The sequence below is a fragment of the Temnothorax americanus genome, unplaced genomic scaffold, assembly GCF_048541705.1.
Source record: "Temnothorax americanus isolate GAGA-0224 unplaced genomic scaffold, ASM4854170v1 Scaffold48, whole genome shotgun sequence".
Classification (NCBI taxonomy): Eukaryota; Metazoa; Arthropoda; class Insecta; order Hymenoptera; family Formicidae; genus Temnothorax; species Temnothorax americanus.
The window spans coordinates 305,001-326,854 of NW_027509635.1; the positions used below are offsets into that span (position 1 = coordinate 305,001).

At 38.0% G+C, this 21,854-nt stretch overlaps 1 protein-coding gene across 4 annotated transcripts in view; it reads left to right on the forward strand.

The window, feature by feature from the left end:
* The window catches only part of LOC143903511 (putative inorganic phosphate cotransporter), a 72,181-nt gene that overhangs the window by 38,243 nt on the left and 12,084 nt on the right, over positions 1 to 21,854 (forward strand). The window contains exons 2-7 of one of the 4 annotated variants that reach the window (XR_013258729.1): positions 3,412 to 3,545; positions 5,053 to 5,353; positions 6,717 to 6,973; positions 8,060 to 8,209; positions 10,746 to 11,120; positions 11,351 to 11,649. Coding sequence is in view for 3 of the 4 variants with exons in the window: in XM_077417150.1 (XP_077273276.1) it covers positions 3,412 to 3,545; positions 5,053 to 5,353; positions 6,717 to 6,973; positions 8,060 to 8,209; positions 10,746 to 11,120; positions 11,351 to 11,518 (1,385 nt within the window). In the remaining variant the exon portion in view is untranslated. Of the gene's footprint in view, positions 1 to 3,411; positions 3,546 to 5,052; positions 5,354 to 6,716; positions 6,974 to 8,059; positions 8,210 to 10,745; positions 11,121 to 11,350; positions 12,932 to 21,854 lie in introns of those variants that run through there. The other 3 variants (XM_077417152.1, XM_077417150.1, XM_077417151.1) reach the window with 3 other exon arrangements.

Below are 21,854 nucleotides of genomic sequence, written 5' to 3' on the forward strand. Positions count from 1 at the left end.
AAGAGTATTTGTTAGTATTTGGCACAGACTATGTGCAACATCGTCCAGCGAGAGAATATCCTCGGTCTGCGCATAGACGACGAAGTGAGAAGAGCGTGACGCATTACGGAACTCACATTTGCTTATATAAACCTACGCAATTCTGCACACATACACACGCCCACATCCACACTCATACCCCTCCCCTCCCCACACACACACACACTAGGCCGAGGGTCATATATATCGAGTCGAGCCTTTTACATGTCAAATCTGGACCTTCCAGGGCTTATACCGCGGAAACGGTTCATAGGATCAAGTTGTGTCCATTGAGACATTTGTTCAAAATGACGAGAACTACGACATATCCAAAAATTAGTTAAATCCGCAGAAAGATATTTTCCCATAAGAATGGTGCGGGGTCCTTTATTACTTTACGCGTCATAAAATACAAAAGTCGATAACTTACGTGTAAATAATTGCAACTGTTGGGATATATGGATTTTACTGGAATAAGCGTGAACCACGTGTTAAAGTGAAAGAGAAAAAAGAACACTTTATTTGAGTCACTTTTGACACAAAAAAATATATATAGTTCTAACAGTGTTCGCACAAATGTAGTAAATAGTTTGATTCTAAACAGTTTGAACAATACTTCGATTACTTATAATACTTATAAACTTTGATTGCGCCGATTTTTGCCGATAAATGAATTTTACTTCTTGCCGAACCGTTATACGTGTTCGCTCTTTAACTTTACGCAAGTAAGTAAGTGATTCGATCTAAACGAGGATGATCTATCGCTCTTATTAGTATTGATCGATACCAGCAGAGTGCGTAACTTGCCGGGTTACGATTACATCAGCTCACTCACTTTCATCTATGAAAATTTGTTGGTTTTTTTTGTAAACAATGGTAGGATATTATATAGTTTTCTTTCAAATGGTCGAATTGGAAGTTAACTTTCAGTAAGTGACACACTGTCAATATTTTACATTTAATTTAATTTCATTTCCTTTTATGTATTTCTTCTATAATTGTACCAATCTCTCGAGACCAGAGATGAGATTGAAATGTATATATAAGATTCGCCACCTGTAGATTTAATATTGATGGATGCATTTCGTGGTGTTTGAAACAAAACTCGAATATTCTTAGGCAATTCTACATGCCCATGTTTTTTCAGGATTGTAAGCAAATCGTGTGAGGGTCTCTAAATAAACGACACTCAACGTAAGGAGTGAATATGTAACTTTACTTAGAGATATCAATAATACAAAACTGTATGGACCGAATACGTCTGTTCCCTGCGTTCGCCCGGATATCTCTCCTCTCGTCGCCCGTGTATTACTCCGCGTGGATCCTTCCGCGGTATCCTTTCGCGTGATAACATGTGATCGCTTTACGCTATCGCTACAGCGCGAAAAAAATAGCCTCACAATCGTTAGCAGTGTTATACGTATATGCAATGTTACAATCAATAATTAATTTTTGAAAATCTTCCCATAAAGTAATATTATTCGTAATATTATTTATGTAGTTAGAAACATTTGTTATCTTAGAGATGTTATCTTCTACTTCAACGTTTTGTTCTTTGTTCTTTTGTTTCAACTCCAATCGTCATTTATATTCGAACATCCTTCTTGGCTTATTTATATTCCAACATCCTTTGTGTACTTTTTTTTTAAATTCATTTGGTAATTCTTCAGAATAGGGCCTTTTCCGAATTTTGATATTTTCTTGTGGTTTTCTTGGTAAAAACCTTTGTTGTGACTCCGACAGTGATAATCAATCGGGGGAGCCCGAAAAATATGCACCTTATCTATTTTTTTTACCTATTTTTACTTTATTTTTGATAAATGTCTAGATTAAGGGCGCATACACTTTCCACGCGAAACGAGGTTCACGCACACTCCCCCTGCTTTTGGGGGAGGTGCGGTAGCCCCGAAATAGTTCACGCATATACTTTCCACGCGAAACGAGGTTCACGCACACCCCCCCGTGCTTTTGGGGGAGGTGCGGTAGTCCCGAAATAGTTCACGCATACACTTTCCACGCGAACCGAGGTTCACGCACACGTATGTGTATGCCCTGCTTTATAGAAGTTGTGATTTTTGTTAAAGCAGGGCATACACACGTATGTATGCTTTATAGAAGTTGTGATTTTTGTTAAAGCAGGGCATACACACGTACCATCACTAACCTACATAGGTTAATGACGCGCTTTAAACAATTAAATACTTTTAGTCATTTTGAGCAAAAACGCTTTAATTGAGCTTTATTTCATCGAAATCGGAGGAGTGAGCTTTCCTTCAGATTTACTAAAATAGGAAAAAAAATAGGTAGGGTGCTGTTCGCGAAATCGCTGATTAATCCCGACGATGGAAGCGGGATGAGAAGGACGCGCGTGGAAGGTGTTCTCTAATTATTCACTTTATTTTTTGTGTAACTCAGACCACAGTCTGAGCCGTCTTTAATTTATCGAGATTGTTACAGTCTGACCTGAGAATCAATGAGCGGTGTATAAAAGAAAAGTCTTTGTATGATCGTTGCAGGCGAGCGACAATTATATCAATTGCCCTCCTCGTGTGGTGAGTCGCCCGTGAGCCGGTGAGACACGTGGCGGTCGGCACTCGCGCACATGTGAGCCTGAGTCGTCGTGTTGAGGCACCAGAGTTGATGAGCGGCCTATTTCACAGTTTATGATCCGATCTACAACAGCGTGAGCACTGCGATGTGCATGATTAACCGAAGTTAATGAACGAACCGTACAGAGCACACGTTATGCGTCTAGTAACCGCGCGGCCATTTGTACAATTGCCTCGATCGCGAGGAAGACGGTGGCGATGAGCGCGCCCGTGCGGGCGCAAGCTGCCGCGGTGATCGAGCGTCGTTACCCGATCGATGCTGCCATCTGATCGGACGGCGCAACGTTAAGGGAATCTCGAACAGGTGCATTTTCGGGCACCCCTGATTGATTATCACTGTCGGAGTCACAACAAAGGTTTTTACCAAAAAAACCGCAAGAAAATATCAAAATTCGGAAAAGGCCCTATTCTGAAGAATTACCGTTTTTCTAATTTGCCTTTAAATTTAAATATTCTGCAAAAACAATGTGCTTTTGTCTAGATTATAATCAATGTTTCGATCGGCTTTCTTTATAGCTCGTCGAAAATTCTTGAATTTTGTCTGGAAAATTAAACAAATTTTTAAATGATAAGCGTCGAGTTTAACTTAGTTCTTCTTTTAATACAATAAACTTCTGAAATAGTGAAAGACTGTTGATACCTCTATAGATTATATAATAATATTTATCTTTAGATAATTTGAATAAGACAATTCCCAAAAATTCTAAAAATTAGTATTTATAAATTTGTTGATATCAATTAAGCGATTTTTGTTCGTTATTGGAATAAAATGATGTTCTCGTAGGTATCCTCGGGATCAGGCATCTGCAGGTGCTGCTGCTGTTCCTGGCCACGTCCATCGCATTCAGTCTCAGGGTTGCGATGTCAGTGGCCATAGTACCGATGGCGAACGCGAGCACCGCGAATCCTGACATCGAAGTAAATTACTTAATTATGTCTTTTTATCGGCTTGAAACTGGTGACTCAAATACCGACGCTCGGATAATTTGAAACACTAAAAACGTTCTTGTAGTGATTAGGTTAGATGAACGTATCTCCTCTCCTCTGAGCATGCTTCGTTACATAATAATATCAACTCAAACCTGTATGAAGTTAGCTCACCATTTTTGGATTTCAAATATTTTTTTTTAGTTGTTCCCGGTTGTTCTCTGTTTGTTCTACATTGTTCCACAGTTAGTAGTAAAAAAAAACGAAAAACAGTAGAAAAAGCAAAAAAACTGTTTTTTAAAATAACCCTCATTTTTTAAAAAATCCAATTTTTTTGTTGTTCTGGATTGTTCTAATTATTCTAAATATTGTTCCAAAATATTAAATCCCTACAAGATATATTTACAAAGAGATATAGCAAAAAATATTAGGTATATAAAGCGCTCAAGTAATATTTCTATGTTTGTAGCTATCGTTATTATTTTCTACAGAACAACCAGGAACAACTTTCAATTTTACCGGAACGAACGTACAGAGGGCACTTTACTCTTGGAGGTAGAGAATTATTTTGTCTTTTTCGACCGACAACGTCACACCAGCGATACCAAAATGTAGAACAATGGCACCTAGGCCTAGAACAACTATACATTGCCATTGTTTTACATTTTGGTATCGCTGGTGTGACGTCGTCGGTCAAAAAAGACAAAACAATACTCTACCTCCAAGAGTACAGTGCCCTCTATATGTTTGTTCCGACAAAATTGATAGTTGTTCCTGATTGTTATAGGCCTTAGGTGTCATTGTTCTACATTTTGATATCGCTGGCGCGACGTTGTTGGTCGAAAAAGACAAAATAATTCTTTATCTCCAAGAGTAAAGTGCCCTCTGTACGTTCGTTCCGGTAAAATTGAAAGTTGTTCCTGGTTGTTCTGTAGAAAATAATAACGATAGCTACAAACATAGAAATATTACTTGAGCGCTTTATATACCTAATATTTTTTGCTATATCTCTTTGTAAATATATCTTGTAGGGATTTAATATTTTGGAACAATATTTAGAATAATTAGAACAATCCAGAACAACAAAAAAATTGGATTTTTCAAAAACTGGGTAGTACTTTGAAAAACTGTTTATTTTGTTTTTTCTATTGTTTTTCGTTTTTTTTGGACTACTAATTGTAGAACAATGTAGAACAAATAAAAAACAACCGGGAACAATTAAAGAAATATTTGAAATAAAAAAATGAGGGGCTAACTTCATACAGGTATATCATTTTTAAGTTCAGTTTAGGTATACATTTTTTCTTCTTACGCGCGCATTAATGTTTCTTTAATTTTATCTCATATATGTGTACATAACGGGATACAAAAATCATTAAAAATTATTTCAAACACCTAAATGTTTGTAGTAATTTTTTTGAATAATATTGTCTTGCATAATTTCCACTATAGGCTCACTGAGGTTAAAATTATTTGAAAGTATTGATTACGTTGTCAGGATTACGGTTGGACTAAGACGCAGAAAGACTTGGTGCTTAGTTCGTTCTACTGGGGCTACCTGGTGCCGCAGGTGCTGAGCGGCTACATCGTTAATGTCTGGAGCAGCCAGAAGCTCATTGTTATCGGGATGCTGTTCTCCGGGATATTCAATGGCTTAACACCGATTGCCGCTCATTATGGGGGTCTGGAGATCGTCCTAGTTTGCAGGATAGGCATGGGTCTCACTCAGGCTTGCATGTATCCTTGCATCCAAACGCTCCTCTCAAAGTGGGTGCCGCCCGGTGAAAGAGCACGACTAGGTGAGAATAGATTCAGAATCTGCGCTCAGCACATTCCAATTATATTAGGAAACAAACAATTTGTAGGTTATTTATTTTGTGAAAAGATATAAGGTAATTAAATACTTGACATAAAAATTACTGACAATGAGTTATTATTAAACGCCAACATTCTCTCTGTTAAATTTGCTGAAAAGTAATGATTGATTCTGTGTGTGTGTGTGTGTGTGTGCGTGCGTGCGTGCGTGCGTGCGTGCGTGCGTGCGTGCGTGCGTGCGTGCGTGCGTGCGTGCGTGCGTGGGTGCGTGCGTGGGTGCGTGTGTGTGTGTGTGTGTGAAGAAGTTGCTAAAGATTTTATTTCAAGATGTAGAGAAATTAGTGACTGCCCGGGAAAAATTTTTTTATACATATATGTATAATTATATATATGTATAAAGTATATCCATATTATATATATATTTTTCAGTTTTATAATCTCTGTTTGTACACATATATATATATAAGAAAAATAATAAAAAGAATAATTAAAAAGTAACTTTTAATTAGTCTTTTTGGCAAAAAATAAAACTGCGATCACATTATACAATATTTTATATAAAATCATATATAATTTCGGCAAGTCCGTACATCAATACATGTCTGCCATCTCCTGATTTAAATACTTATTCATCCTTATTCACTTAACTATCACTTATAAAATGCATGGCCAATTAGTGAATTATTAAGTGTTTCTAACAAGAGAACAAACTGAGGTGAGTAAACTCAATCAATAGAACGTGAAATCCACAAGATCGATAAATATTCAGAAGATATTTAGCACTGTTTACAAATACAAACCAAATATGGCCATTTCGATCCTTCTATGAATAAGGTAAGCAGCTGTAAATAACTGGAGCACAAAAATGGTTATAACTTGGAACAAGATCAAATAAATGTTTATATAAACTTATTTCATTGTTTTTGTGTTTTTAATCCACTGCTGAAATGAGTTCCACATGTTAGAAAATATTTTGTATAAAAACAGAGATTATACAAGAGAAAGAAAAAAATATATAGAAATATTATATAAACATCATATATATAATTATATATGATAAGTTTTTTCTCAATTGTTCAGTAAAGTATTTTTGAAACGTCATCACGTTACTCCCTGCTTTGGTTATTAAAATTAAATTTAGTTTCTTAGAAGGAGAGTTTTATATGTATTTCTTTCTCCTTCTCTCTCCGTATTGTTTATACTTCCGAAAGATTACTGATAAATGAGTAGAATTTGAAAAAATAAATTTTATAATTTTGTAGTAAAACAACTAACAGCAAATTGTATTTAATTGTATGTTAATTAATATAATTTTGCAACTAAATAAGTCTAAACATTATACCTCAGGAACATTCGCTTATGCGGGCAGCCAACTCGGCGCGGTGATCACAATGCCGATTGCTGGAGTTCTCGCTGCATCCAACAGTGGTTGGCCCAGTATCTTTTACATATTCGGTGTATTAGCGATTATCTGGAGCATAACGTTCCTTTATTTTGGAGCAGACACACCGTCCATTCATCGCAGTATTTCCCCGGAAGAGAGGATGTATATAGAAGAAAGTTTGAGGACAACTGAAGCGAAAAGCGATGACGAGGTCAAACAGGTAATAATCCATTATCATAAATCTCAATGACACAAATAATGATTTTTGGTGTTACATATACACTGGGCAACAAAATTATCGCAACAAAAATTTACGTCAAAAATTTGCCCAACTTCAAATAAGCATAACTCCGCGAAAAATTGTCATATCTAAAAGATTTTTTTTTCAATTTTAAAGGATGAAGTCTGTACTTTAAGGAACCATTGTTAGATTTTGAATTTAGCCTCCCCCTCTCCTGCCGTTCTTCCAAAAGTAAGGACGTGTTACGTCTCCAAAAAATTGCATACTTTGACACATTCTAATACGGAGTAGAATGAATTTTTTTCGTAACTATTATGGCAACCATCGTAAAATATAGACTTTTCTCTGCAAATTAAAAAAAACATTTAAAACACACACATACACACACACACGATAGGCAAAATCCGACCAATAACCTCCCCGTAGTGTTCATCGGGTAATACTAATGTTGGCGGTGATTGAATGTACAAAAATGCATAGATAACTTTGATAAGCCATAACTCGGCGAAAAAAAATCATACGGACTTAATTTTTTTCTAATTTGCAGGAAAAAGTCTATTTTTTACGATGGTTGCCATAATAGTTACGAAAAAAATTCATTCTACTTCGTAGAATGTGTCAAAGTATGCAATTTTTTGGAGACGTAACACGTCCTTACTTTTGGAAGAACGGCGGGAGGGGGGGAGGCTAAATTCAAAATCTAACAATGGTTCCTTAAAGTACAGATTTTACCCTTTAAAATGGAAAAAAAAATTTACAGATATGACAATTTTTCGCGGAGTTATGCTTATTTGAAGTTGGGCAAATTTTTGACGTAAATTTTTGTTGCGATAATTTTGTTGCCCAGTGTAGTAATACTTGTTTATCGCCTTAATATATTTTTCTGTACCATAATATGAAGAAAGAGTTTCTTCAATTTCGAGCTTGAACATCTTTTTTACATTAGATTATTTTTACGTTACTTGCGACAAAAATATTTTATGTTATATAATGATTTAAGGCTGTAAACATGCAATAAAAAATAATACAAGGTATTTATATTCAGAATAATTTTATATCTTTTAGAAACTGAAAACACCGTGGAAGCACATATTCACTTCGCTACCTATGTGGGCTATCATAATAGCCCACTCCACGCAAAATTGGGGAGGAACGACTTTATCGACGCAAATACCGAGTTACATAACAGGCGTGTTGAATTTCAATGTCAAAGAGGTAAGCAATAAAATTTGGCAAACGAGTAAACAGGATAAAGAATATTTTCTTCCTATATTAATTTCACGAATTTGGCGAAATTCATTTATTCGACTGCAATCGTTTTAATATCTGTGATATAATATTTATAATAGATATCTATATTTGAAATTATTTCGGTCCTGTGAACTTGGCACACCATATACCTAAAAATGTAAAAGTTTTTTTAGAGTTCTGACTTTTTTTTTAATTGTTCTAGAGTTTTAGATAAGCATTTTAAATAGTTCCAATGATTAATTAAAAAAAAATCGAATTTGAAAATATGGTGCGCTAAGTTCACGCAGCGCACCAAATCATGAAAATCAATTATTTCTTCGGAGTTCTAGTTTGTTTTACAATAGTTCTACAGTTTTGTATCAAATATATCAATAATTGTAGCAATTAGAGACAAAAAATCGATTTCTGAAAATTTAGTGCCTAAACTGTAACGTACCTATCTAAGAAAGGTAACAGTTCCGATTGGATCGTATTTTTGCGACTTTTCCACATGGTTTTGCAAGAAATTTTAATCACTTTCCAGTAATGCAATTATTTTAAAAATAAAAATCATATTTAACACATAAGAAGAAATTTTTATTTAAGAATAATTTTTTTCACACGTGTTAGCCGATCTGATAAGAGTTCTGCGTAGCGTGCCCAAAATTCTACAAAAAAGTCATATAAGTTTTGTATGTGAAATAATTATTTTTTAAGTTTTCGCCGTTTTTAACATTTAAAAATTAACTTTTCGACAATTTTTGATAATTCTGTGAGTTCTATTATAATTTTCCTACAGTTCTGAACGTGTCCTAACGTTTTCCGAAGAGTTCTGGCGATAAGCATTATTTCTTTATTTTTTAAATAATTTTTTCTCTCGAGAGAAAGCCGCATTAACGAGTGTATGGGTGGCGCTGGCCGATTTTCGACAGTTCTGTGGGTTTTATTATAATTATCTTGTAGTTCTGAACGTGTTTTAACGTTTTCCGAAGAGTTCTGGCAATAAGCATTATTTATTTATTTGTTAAATAATTTTTTCTCCCGGGAAAGCCGCATTTATAAGTTTCTGGGTGAGGCGCTGGCCGATTTTTGACAGTTCTGTGAGTTTTATTATAATTATCTTGTAGTTTTTAACGTATTCTAATATTTTCCAAATAGTTCTAGTGATAAAAATTATATGATTATTTTTAAAATAATTCTTTCTACCGAGAAAGCCGCATTTACGGGTTTCTAGGTGAGGCGTTGACCGATTTTCGATAGTGTTCTGTGAGTTCTATTATAATTATCCTGTAGTTCTGAACGTGTTTTAACATTTTCCAAAAAGTTCTAGTGATAAAAATTATGTGATTATTTTTTAAATATTTTGTTTTTTTAAGAAAGTTGCATTTACGGGTTTGTGGGTGAGGCACTGACCGATTTTTGATAGTTTTGTGAGTTCTATTATAATTATCCTGTAGTTCTGAACGTGTTCTAACATTTTCCAAAGAGTTCCCATAAATGCGGCTTTCTCGGGAGAAAAAATTATTTAAAAAATAATCACATAATTTTTATCACTAGAACTTTTTGAAAAATGTTAGAATACGTTCAAAACTACAAGATATAATTATAATAAAACTCACAGAACTGTCGAAAATCAGCCAGCGCCTCACCCATATATCCGTAAATGCGGCTTTTTCGGAAGAAAAAATTATTTAAAAAATGAATAAATAATGCTTATCGCCAGAACTCTTCGGAAAACGTTAGAACACGTTTAGAACTACAGAATAAATATAATAGGACTCACAGAACTGTCGGAAATTGGCCAGCGCCTCATCTACAAACCCATAAATGCGGCCTTCTTAAAAGAAAAAATTATTTTAAAAATGAATAAATAATGCTTATCGATAGAACTCTTCGGAAAATGTTAAAACACCTTCAGAACTACAGGATAATTATAATAGAACTTACAGAACACTGTCGAAAATCGGCCAGTGCCTCACCCAAAAACTCGTAAATGCGGCTTTCTCGGGAGGAAAAATTATTTAAAAAATAATCACATAATTTTTATCACTAGAACTCTTTGAAAAATGTTAGAATACGTTCAAAACTACAAGATAATTATAATAAAATTCACAGAACTGTCGAAAATAAGCCAGCGTTTCACCCATATACCCGTATAATTGCAGCTTTCCCGGGAGAAAAAATTATTTAAAAAACGGAAATAATGCTTATCGCCAGAACTCTTCGGAAAACGTTAGAAAACGTTCAGAACTACAGGATAATTATAATAGAACTCACAGAACACTGTCGAAAATTGGCCAGCGCCTTACCTATAAACCCGTAAAAAAGCTGCTTTCTTGAACGAAAAAATTATTTAAAAAAAAAAGTCAAAACTAAAAAAACTTTTAGATTTTTAGGTATGGTGTGCCAAGTTCACAGGACCAATTATTCCACCTTATTTGGAATTATTTCTTCTTTAATCGATTAGAGACATAATACTTTACATAAAGAAATTAATTAAAGTATACATTTTCTTTTGTAGAGTGGTATAATTTCCGCTTTGCCATACTCGGTGAAGTTTATTCTTACCTTTCCCATAAGCTGGCTATCCGACTTCGCATTGAAGAAAGGAGCGGCCAGAGGTACAATTAGAAAGATTTGCAACACAGTGGCTTATTGGGGTCCGGCTATCGCTCTGGCATGTATGAGCGTCGTACCCACTGATGGTTATATATGGGCTATCGTCATCCTCGTTCTGGCAGTAAGTCTGAACGCTGGATGTTTAAGCGGCTTCCTCATCAATCATATAGATCTCAGCCCAAACTTTGCTGGGACCATGGTATCCATCACCAATACCTTTGCCACCGTCATCTCTATTATCGCGCCACTAATATGTGCCATTATCGTCACCGACGAGGTAATCATCTGTTCTCTTTCTTCTGTGTGTGTGAAATATCTGCATGTAATATATATAGTAATCTTATAGTTTACTCATTTTTCTAAAAATTTTTTATTTAATTCTATATCTTCAAATTTACCTATATATCTACTTATTATTTACAATTTCTACTCTTTTATCCTTAATGATTACCTAATTGCTTCAAAAACAATGAGAAAGTTTCTAACGAGTGATCTCTCGCTTTTCAGAGTAACGTGTATCAGTGGAACATCGTGTTCTACGTCTCAGCGGCGCTTTTCTTTCTAGGTAATTTGGTGTTTGTGATATTCGGCAAAGGCGAGATACAATGGTGGAATGACCCAAAAGCACAACAGCAGAAACGAAAGGAGAAAAAAGAGAACGAGACGCAGATTTGAAATTTTATGAAATTAACTTTGATACGCTTTTGTGAAATTTTTGTAACTTGTCATTGGACTAAATCCTACAGCAAGTTACAAAGTATGCGGGTGTGTAATGATAGGGGAGACCGGGGCTAGAAGTCACACGGGTAAGTTGTCACAAAGCTTATATCTCACTTAATAGATTGAGTGGAATATTCTTCTTTATAGTAGATATAGGTTGCTCCTATCGTGTTAGTCGGGTGTATGAAATAGCTCGTTTCAAAAATATTGCATGTAATATTTACGAGCACTTTTTAAAAATTGGAGGTCGTGAGTAAGTTTTTCTTGCCTCTATTTTTATTGTTTTGTTGGTTTTTGGAATTACTAATCGTAATTTCTTTTTGGTCATAAGAAATATTATAGTTTTAAATAATTTTTCCTGTATTTTTAGTTAACCGTCATTGCAACATAGTTTATAAATATAATCTTCTTTGTTCAAAATGACCGTTCAGGGTAAGTTGTCTTAAATGAGATGGGATTCAAAGTTTATGAGAATTATTATTCTTTTATTTACTCAAAGTTTATGAAAGTATTACAAAGTTTATGAGAATTATTATTCTTTTATTTACTCTAAGTTTATGAGAATTATATTACAAAGTTTATGAAAATTATTAATTTTTTGTTTAATTCATGCTGCAATGTATTATTAAGTTAAATTTACCAAAAACTGGTACTAACTTTAATAAAATATTAAAACAGGAACTATTTGTCGTGTGTTTCCTCTACATGAAAGATACATGACAATCCAGAGTCATGTGACAACCAACCCTGGGTATGGGGTAAGTTGTCACATTTGCGCGGTTTTGCTTTTAGATCTAAATAACTTTTTTGTGTATAAATATATATAAGTCTAATATTTTTTTTCTTACACCTAAAGGATGTAGCTACATTATAAAGTAGTATACAATATTATAAAATATTTGAAAAGTGTGACAACTAGCCCTGGTCTCCCCTAAGCCCGAAGTTAGGACTGGAGCTGATTTATATTAAATTTATATTTATAAATGTACTTTTAAATATCGGAACGTTACAAATTATTATTTTCATCGATAAACAGCTGTACATATCATTGCTCCAAAGTGTAATGTAATGTTTCAATTTTGTGTTTACACCGATGTTTTCGTTACCCATTAGCCTCACTCATCAGAGCTGATTATATTATCGTTAATCTGATTAATACGTTATAGTCCAGGAGCTAGCGGAATTTTAGGTGACTGATTTTCTTACGCCTGAAATTTTTTCCACGAGTTATTATGGTCATGTCTGCCAAACGTAGACAGGTGGCAGAGTCTGTCCACGGGACATAGAGCGAACAGAATTTTTGTAACTTGTATTAATTTCCAAAGACATTGACTGATTTCATTACAGCTGATTTTTTTACAGTTAATTATTTAAACCATTTCAACAAGAAAAAATGAGTTGTCCGACAAAAAAGTTGGGACATGACCCGTGTCTGTCATTTGGAATTGGTAATTTTTTTTTTGACTTGACTGATTTTTTTACAGCTGAATTTTATTTTACAGTTTAATAATATATTAAGGATGAAGTATATAACCTTGTCCGACAATTTTAGTGGGACAGAACCGCTCTCTGACGTCTTTGTTATGTTAATTAATCATTAATGTTTGACTAATTTTCTTACAGCTAATTTTTATGGTGTACTTTTAAAATGCCAACAGAACGACATTGATATATTTGTTCGACATTTTGGGTGGGACAACACGATATAAAAGCAGAAAAATCTTATACGCGGTTGTTCACGAAATCGCTGATTAATCCCGACGATGGGAGCGGGATGAGAAAGACGCGCGTGGAAGGTGTTCACTAATTATTATTTACTTTATTTCTTGTGTAACTCAGACCACAGTCTGAGCCGTCTTTAATATGAGAAGAGATATATACAGTCTGACCTGAGAGTGGTGGGCAGTTTTTCGGAGTTCTCTAAGCATAAGAAGTCTTTGTATAAGAAGTCTTTGTGTATCGTTCGTGAGTGGGCGAGTCAGTTATATTAATTGCCCTCCTCGTGATGATTAGCCCGTGAGCCGGTAAGACACGTGGCGGTCGGCACTCGCGCACATGTGAGCCTGAGTCGTCGTGTTGATGTACCCGAGTAGAGCTGGATGTGTGGTCGCTTTACATGTTAATGCAGTATCTCAGCAGTTGCAATTACTGCGGTGGGCACTTCAATGTGTATAGTCACAATCAAGATGCACAGAGCACACATCGTGCGTCTGATCACTGCGCGGCCATTTTCACAATTGCCTCGATCGCGAGGAAGACGTTGGCGATGAGCGCGCCCGTGCGGGCGCGATCTACCGCGGTGATGCGGAGTCGATATCCGATCGATGCTGCCATCTGATTGGGCGGCGCAACGGTAACGGAATCTCGAACATTCCGCCCGCCATCAGCAACCTTGTTGATGATTTCTTACTCTTGATCCTTCATTCGGTTGAAATGGGCAATATGGCAAGCTTGGCACTAGGCCGAGTGAGTGTCGTGGTGGCGGTCTTCAGGGTAACCACCCTGGTGAGTTCATCCTTGCCGGGGTGCAACGCTGTTACTCTGGCAAGTGGCCATTTGCACGGTGGAGAGCGTTCGTCGGTGAGCAGCACGATGGACCCCACCTTGACATTGTTGTTGGGATGATGCCACTTGGATATCGCCTGCTGGCGTTGCAGGTAATGAGCCGACCATTGTGCCCAAAAATGTTGAACACGCTGCTGGATGAGCTGCCATCGAGATAGTCGTGAGGTTGCTAGGTCAATCAGAGATGGCTCGGGTATGGTAGTGATCGGACCTCCAATGAGGAAATGACCTGGTGTGAGCGCAGAGACGTCTTCAGGGTCGTCACTCAGCGGTTCTAAAGACCGTGAGTTGAGAATGGCCTCGATTTGCGTAAGCAACGTTGTGAGTTCTTCCGTCGTGAGTAGAATTTCCCCGATAGTCCGTCTCAAATAAAACTTGACGGATTTCACCACCGCCTCTCACTTGCCCCCCATGTGTGGAGCGCCTGGTGGGTTGAACTCCCATCTGGTGCAATCACGTTGTAGAATTTGAGCGATTCGTTGATGTTCTTGGGAACTCTGGATGAACATTTTCTTGAGCTCGGCGTCTGCTCCAATGAATGTTGTCCCGCAGTCCGAGTATATGGTCTGAGCAATTCCCCTTCTCGCTGAAAATCTTCGGAAGGCTGCGATGAATCCTTCTGATGAGTAGTCATTGACTACTTTGAGGTGAATTGCGGAGGTGGAGAAACAGACGAACACACAGATTCATCCCTTGGATGTCTTCGCACCTCGTCCTTTTCAGGTTTTGATGGTGAGCGGTCCGGCATAGTCAACTCCTGTGGGAGTGAACGGACGTGACGGCGTAACCCGAGAAAGAGGTAGTTGGCCCATCAGTTGATGAGCACGGATCCCCCCCTGCCGAGCACACACGACACGCCGCAAAATATAAGACTTCACCGGAGCCCGTCCGCCGATGATCCAGTATTTTTGCCTGACATGAGCCAATGTCAGCTGTGTTCCTCCATGCATGGTACGCAGATGGGCGTGTGAAATGATCAAGGTTGAGAGCCGGGAGTGGCGGGGCAAAATCGCCTGATGTTTGCTGTCTTGAGCTAGTGCTGAGTGGTTGAGGCGGCCGCCAACTCGGATGATCCCTTGAGCGTCTATATACGCAGTTAATCGACTGAATGCGTGAGCGGTTGGGAGTCTCGAGTTGGCCGTGAGCATCCTGATCTCGTGCGTAAAGTATGCCGCTTGAGTAGCCTTAATTCAGAACAATCTGGCCTCCTCCAAAGCTGAGTGTAAGTCCAGTGGCGTGCGTTGGCACCTTCCCAGAAGCGATATAAATCTGAAACAAGGAGCTGTTATTTTCAATAACTTGTTGAGAGTTAAGTACCTGTATATCAGGTTCTAGTAATAGCCCGGTTGAGAGGCGGCCGCATGTAGCGCAGTGCCTGGACGAGCCTCGAGTGCACTCAACTCGTCCGAAAGCGCGGGTTGTGATGGTCATGCTTCAGGGGTGAGTATCCACGGTGGTCCCGTCTACCATAATAAGTGGCTTTGGAGTTGAGCAGTATTTAATCCTCGTGATGCGCAGTCGGCTGGGTTGGACGTACCAGGTACGTATTTCCAATGTGCGTTCGCAGTGAGCTCTTGAATTTGAGACACTCGATTTCTCACGAAATCCTTCCAGCGCGATGCATGAGATTTGATCCACGTGAGTGTCACAACAGGGTCCGTCCACAGGTGAGTTGCTGTGACGTTCAACTTCAAGGTGGCTTGAACGTATTGCATGAGTCTTGAGAGCAGCAGTGCTGCGGTGAGTTTAAGTCTCGGGATGGTGAGCTGCTTGAGCGGTGCTACCTTGGTTTTGGAGCACACCAATGAAATCGTGGCGCCATTAGAGCCGTGGACGGTGATAAATACGACTGCAGCCATTGCCAGTTGAGAAGCATCAGAAAAGCCGTGAAATTCCACTGACGAGAGGCCCTATGTGGTTTGAGAGGTGCTATTTTGGTTGTACCACCGAGGTATTGAGAGCTGGCCAGCTTGTGAGTTCTTTTCTGATAATGAGCCACCGTGATGAGAGCTGGGATGGCAGTGGTTCATCCCATTGGAGCTTCATGTAGTCAAAGCTCCTGCAAGAGCATCTTCGCCTTGATCACCACTGGTGATACAAAGCCCAGTGGATCGAGTTTCTGAGCCACTTCAGACCAAGCGAGGCGTTTGGTGAGATGATCGGTGTGCAATGAGATCCTTGTTGAGAATGTAAATGAATCTTCTTGAGGAAGCCATCGTAATCCGAGTCCTTTGGTTACACAATCGTCAATGTTGTTTGTGAGTCCTGGTCCTTTTCTGCTTGAACCGCAGTGAGTACGTCTTGATAAGTCGCGTGCCACCTTGCTAATGGGACGCCGCCCGCCATGCACAAGTCCGTTGAGCAGTGTTGAATTCTACTACTTGCTGAAAGGTGTTGTCGCCTCCAGAATTGTCATCAACATATCGATCGTTGTTAGGTGATATGGCACTTCATTGAGTTGTTCATCTATCCAGCGAGTCCGTTGTAAATCTTAGTCATCTTCATGCACGTTGATCTGCCTATACTCTTTGGTGATGTCCGTGGCAACTAGATGTCGAAATTGTCGAATCCAGAGCAAAACATCGGTGACGTCTAAATGCAACTTGGCTTCCGTGTGCATGATATCATTAAGGGAGCGGCCAGATGTAGATGCGCTTGAGCCATTGGATACCACACGTACGTTCGTGGTTGCGCTGTCTGGTTTAAGCATTCCGTGATGTGGCAAATAATAGTGCGTGTGCTGACTGGAAGCGGGTGAAGCCTTCTTCATGTGATTGAGATCTCGATATTCTGTCATGAATTGGTGATACAGACGTCGATAGTTGTTATCTCGTGAGAATCTTCTTTGTAAACTTTTCAAACATCGATGCGCGGTGAGATACGAGTCGCCGAAAGTATCAGGTGATGATTTTAGTGGAAGTTGAACTGTGTATCGACCTGTTGAATTCCGTGAGACAGTACTCTTGAAATGTTCTTCACATTTTGTTCGTTAAGAGTAAGATCAAGATTGTTGCTCGCAGGCACTTCTTCTTGTGTCCAAAATCTCGGCAGTAACTCGTCGAGAGCATCTTCCCTCTCCTGAACCGATGCATGATGCACTGTAGCAGATGCCGATGGTGATGTGTCGACAGGTCTGAGAACGAGCCATCCGAAAATTGAGAGCTGCGCAATTGGCATCAAGGTATCTTGTTTGATGATGGTGGGCTTAATAATCTGCCCATATGAGTCAGCTCCAATGATAATATCCACTGGCCGTGGTGTCAGAAAATTTGGATCAGCCAAGGTTAACTTGGTGAAATGCGGCCATTCCTGTGGTGCAGCGGTGAAAGATGGCAGGATGTTCGTTAACGTCTGCAGAATGTGAACTTGAATAATGACGTCTGATCTTGAGTGAAGTGGGGGCAGCTTAAGCAATGCAACTTCCTTGTTTCTCGAGTTTGCGTCGCCTTTCCGCCACCAATTCCAGTGATGAGAATGACGTAATGATGACGGGTGATGTTGAGCTGGTGAACGAGAGATTCTGAAACAAAAGCAAGTTCTGAACCTGTTTCGATGAGGAGTCGTACATACTGAGTATTAACCGATGAGCTGATCTGAGCCAGGGCCGTAGCGAGTAATGTTGAGTGTGATGAGCGAGCCAAAAATGAGTGAGTGACGATTGCACCGTTGTCCTATTGGGATGCTGAGGCTGAGCTGGTGGTTGGCTTCGAGGATGAGTCGCTCTGATGTGCCTCATGCAGCATCGTATGATGTCGGTGGGTGCACTTCTTGCACCCCCGTGAGCTCTGGCATGAGCGGACGTTGTGACGGCCGAGGCATTTGACCCAAAGCCTCCGTGGTATGACTAATTTTTGTCGATCGTCGGTTGAAAAATCCCTAAATTACATGCATATCACAATGAAGTGAGTGCCGTTGCAGCAATCGCACGGGTAGATTAAGTGCTGCCGTGCGGGCCGGTTGAGCTGCCACATGCTGAGCTGTCAACGTGCGCTTTGCTGTTGAATGAGCGCCGACGGCTATGAAGCTTCAAGATATGCATGCTCCTTGAGAAACGCCTTGTTCGCTTCTTCGAGATGCATTGAGATTTGGATGACCTCCTCTAACGGCATGTCCTCTGCACAAGTTGGCAGCGTGTCGCCAATATTCCGCACCGTCGCCAGTCGGTTCAGTTAGGATGAGCTCCGTGGACAAGCGCACGGGTGAAATCTGGCGTTCCAATGTGCGAGCCGGTGGTATCTCGAGCTGTGGCGTCATGGTGTCCGTACCGCCCATACCCGCCTTTGCGGGTTCCGTCATGTTGAGCCGTCCCTGAGCTGCGCACGATGAGAAACCTGAGAAATGTCGAGACACGTATGAGAAACACTGCATGAGGCGAGAACGTTCGAGAGACGCGTTAGATGTCTGTACTTCACTCACGGAAGCGCGCGATAATGTCCACGTGGCATGTCGTGAAAGGCATGCCCTGTTCACTTGATATGTGTCCGAGCTACACTGTAAGTTCCACGCATCCGGCTCGAAGGACCAAATGTTCGCGAAATCGCTGATTAATCCCGACGATGGGAGCGGGATGAGAAGGACGCACATTGGAATGTGGTCTGAGTTACACAAGAAATAAAGTGAATAATAATTAGTGAACACCTTCCACGCGCGTCCTTCTCATCCCGCTCCCAGCATCGTCGGGATTAATCAGCGATTTCGCGAACAGCGGCTTAACAGAATACAGTTTCTCAGTTGTTTCGACAAATAATTTTAAATTAAGAGCTTTACGTATAATTTATATAAGGTACCTATGAATAAATACAATTTTTATATATACAGCATAATTTTTATACTATATATATGGGGCATTCTCCGTCAAAAAGACCACCCTCTCTACACACTTCAATTTTAGAGATATAACAGTCCAAGAGCTGACGACGAATTTAGGAAACGTATTTAAGGCAAGTTAAAATAACAAAAAAATAATATTTTATTAATTGGTGAATCTAGAATCCTGAGTCAGGCAAAGGGTTTGCGGTTATTTCGCTACTGCGCAACCTATGACATTTGCAGAAAAATAAATCAAAAAAATATCTTTTAGGCAACTTGAAATTTGTTTAATCTTTAATTTTAGCATCTATTTAACCCAGAAATAAAAATCCCAGACTATTTTTTGGGTTTTAAAGTATAACCTGAGACCCCCCCGAATATATTTAATAATTATACCTCAAAAATATACTTTAGGCATTCTGAAAAATTGTTATAGCATGTTTATTAAATAATATTAAAAATACGTGTAAATCGTCAGACAAATTAAACGGTTTTTAATAATTCCCTGACGCGAATAAAGATTTAAAATGAATGCGTCAAAATGTCTTATGTGTAGCCATAAGTGCGAGAGAGATAGTTTATTGAGACCTGCCGGCAGCTGATGGTGCCCTGACTCCTCGGGCTATGATTGGTTGCTGAGAGACCACGTGACTCGAGTTTACCATATAGCGCGGACTCTGTCTATGTAACAGAGTATTTTGAAGTAGTAACGTTTTTTAGAAAAATTAACAAATATAGAATAAATTAAAACAAAATTTTTTTAAATAAAAACGTATTATTAAAATCCTTTAAAAAAGAAGACTTTTAATATTAAAGTATTTTGTATTTTAACGGGAATAATAATTTAAAAATTAAAATATTAAATAATTTAATTACTTTTTTCTTTATTCAACTTTTATTAAAATATAATAATATTAATTTTTATAAACGAAGTAAATTTTTAACGTCAATTAACATCAGTTTAATGAAAGATATCGATACAGATTAATAACTTTTTTAATAAGGGAAGGCGTTGATACGATTATTTTAGCAAACAATTTTTTTAAATATTAATTTTTTTATTGATTAATTAAACTCTTAAAAGTGATGAATTTATATTTTCGTTTTATTCCTCCTCTTCACTGCTCTCTGAAGATTCATTGTCTGGCAGATCGTCTTCACTCTCTGACAGACCGTCTTCACAATCTGATAGATGGTCTTTAATATCTTGTGGTGCTTTGTTTTTCTCGGTACTTTCTCTGTTTGCTGAAAAATAATTTTTAATTAGTGTACAATAAATAATGGAATTATTTGAAATATAAGAAAATGATATTTACTTGTATTTTTTTTGTTATTTCTTTATCTGATTTAAAGCATCCAAAACAGAAGGCGGTACACAATCCCCTTCAAACTAGTAAAATTCTAATTTTCCATCTTGAAGGTCCCATCCATTCCTTGTTGGTGTCAAAGTACTCGGGTAACGTAAATGGGCATTTCGCCAGATACTGGTTACATATTGAGTACGTAGAAGTTGTTGATGTAATTTCACTTCACATGGGGGCAAATTTGATGCGTCATAGTTTTTCAATAGTTTTTTAAATGGTTCATTAGGATTATTAGCTTTATATGTTGAACAAAATTTGTGGAATCTTGCAATATTCACATCAGTTACATTTTTGAATCCATACATTTCGCAGACGAATTTTTCCAAGACCGAAAAAGCTTCATATCTTGAACCTGTCACATGAGCTGATCCAAGATCGGTGAAAGCTTTTTGGTAATCTTCATTAGCTTTTAAAATTTGGAATGGCTTTTTCTTTCCTTTCTTAAAGAAAGAAGGGTTGTAATCACATCCCGTCATTGCGTGGAAATCGGGAATCGGGTAAACTAGAGCACACTTTTGGTCCTAATTCAGTTGACAATTGAGATATGTTTATTAATCTTCTTTTCTTGTTGTTTCCATACTCCATGAAAATTGTCAGGCTATCACACTCCAGATGATCCATATTACCTAGCATAATAATTAAAACATCTGTATCGCAAGATTTGATAAGGACATTTGTGGCAAAATCATTATCAATTTTACAGACATGGTGCACAATTTGGGTGTCTGCTTCTTCGTGATCGTCACACGATAATTCATAATTTTCCTCCATAGTTACTACATTATTTTGAACTTTGTAGGAGTAACATTTATCATAACTTAAGTTTATGATTGTATTTCCAATAAATGGAGCCATTTCTTGTGAAGCCCAATGGTCTATTAAAAATTTAACTAGAGCTTGCTTGAATTTAATGTTTTTTAGCTCTTTGCTGAAATCAACTGGACGTACTTGCATTGGGCCAGTAATTTTAAAATCCATATCATTGACTTCATTACGTAATGCACATTCATAATTTTTAATTGACGGGGAAAAGTACTGGTCAAAAATTATATCAATGTGTGGAGCTTTTGTAGCTGTTAGAGACTTCATAATTTTTTTTGGAAAGATTGCCAATTGTTGCTGGAATATCACGCATGGTATGTGACAGATAGAAACCGTTAACTATTACAATATCATAATTTTTTGGTGTGTTTCCTGCATGGTTTATGATTTTTTTCAAAAATTTTTACTATAGCTGATTTTTTGGTTTTACAAATAGTCCCATCGTAATGGCATAAGGACGACGGAATCGGCATGATGGAATAGCACAAAATCTTTTCAACATCAAGCTTATAGTCCATTGATATACCTAACATTCTTCCAAACAAGTCCCGTTGCATCCTTATCTCTTGAACATTATTACCACCGGTTAATTTTTTTTTCACAGTCTCAGAAGTAAAATTTAGTATTTTCACTCGTGTAATTGGTTTTTCAAATCTATCAACTGATTCTGAACATTCGGAAATAAACTTTTCGCGTAACTCGTTACCTGTACTTTCCATATTCAATAAGAA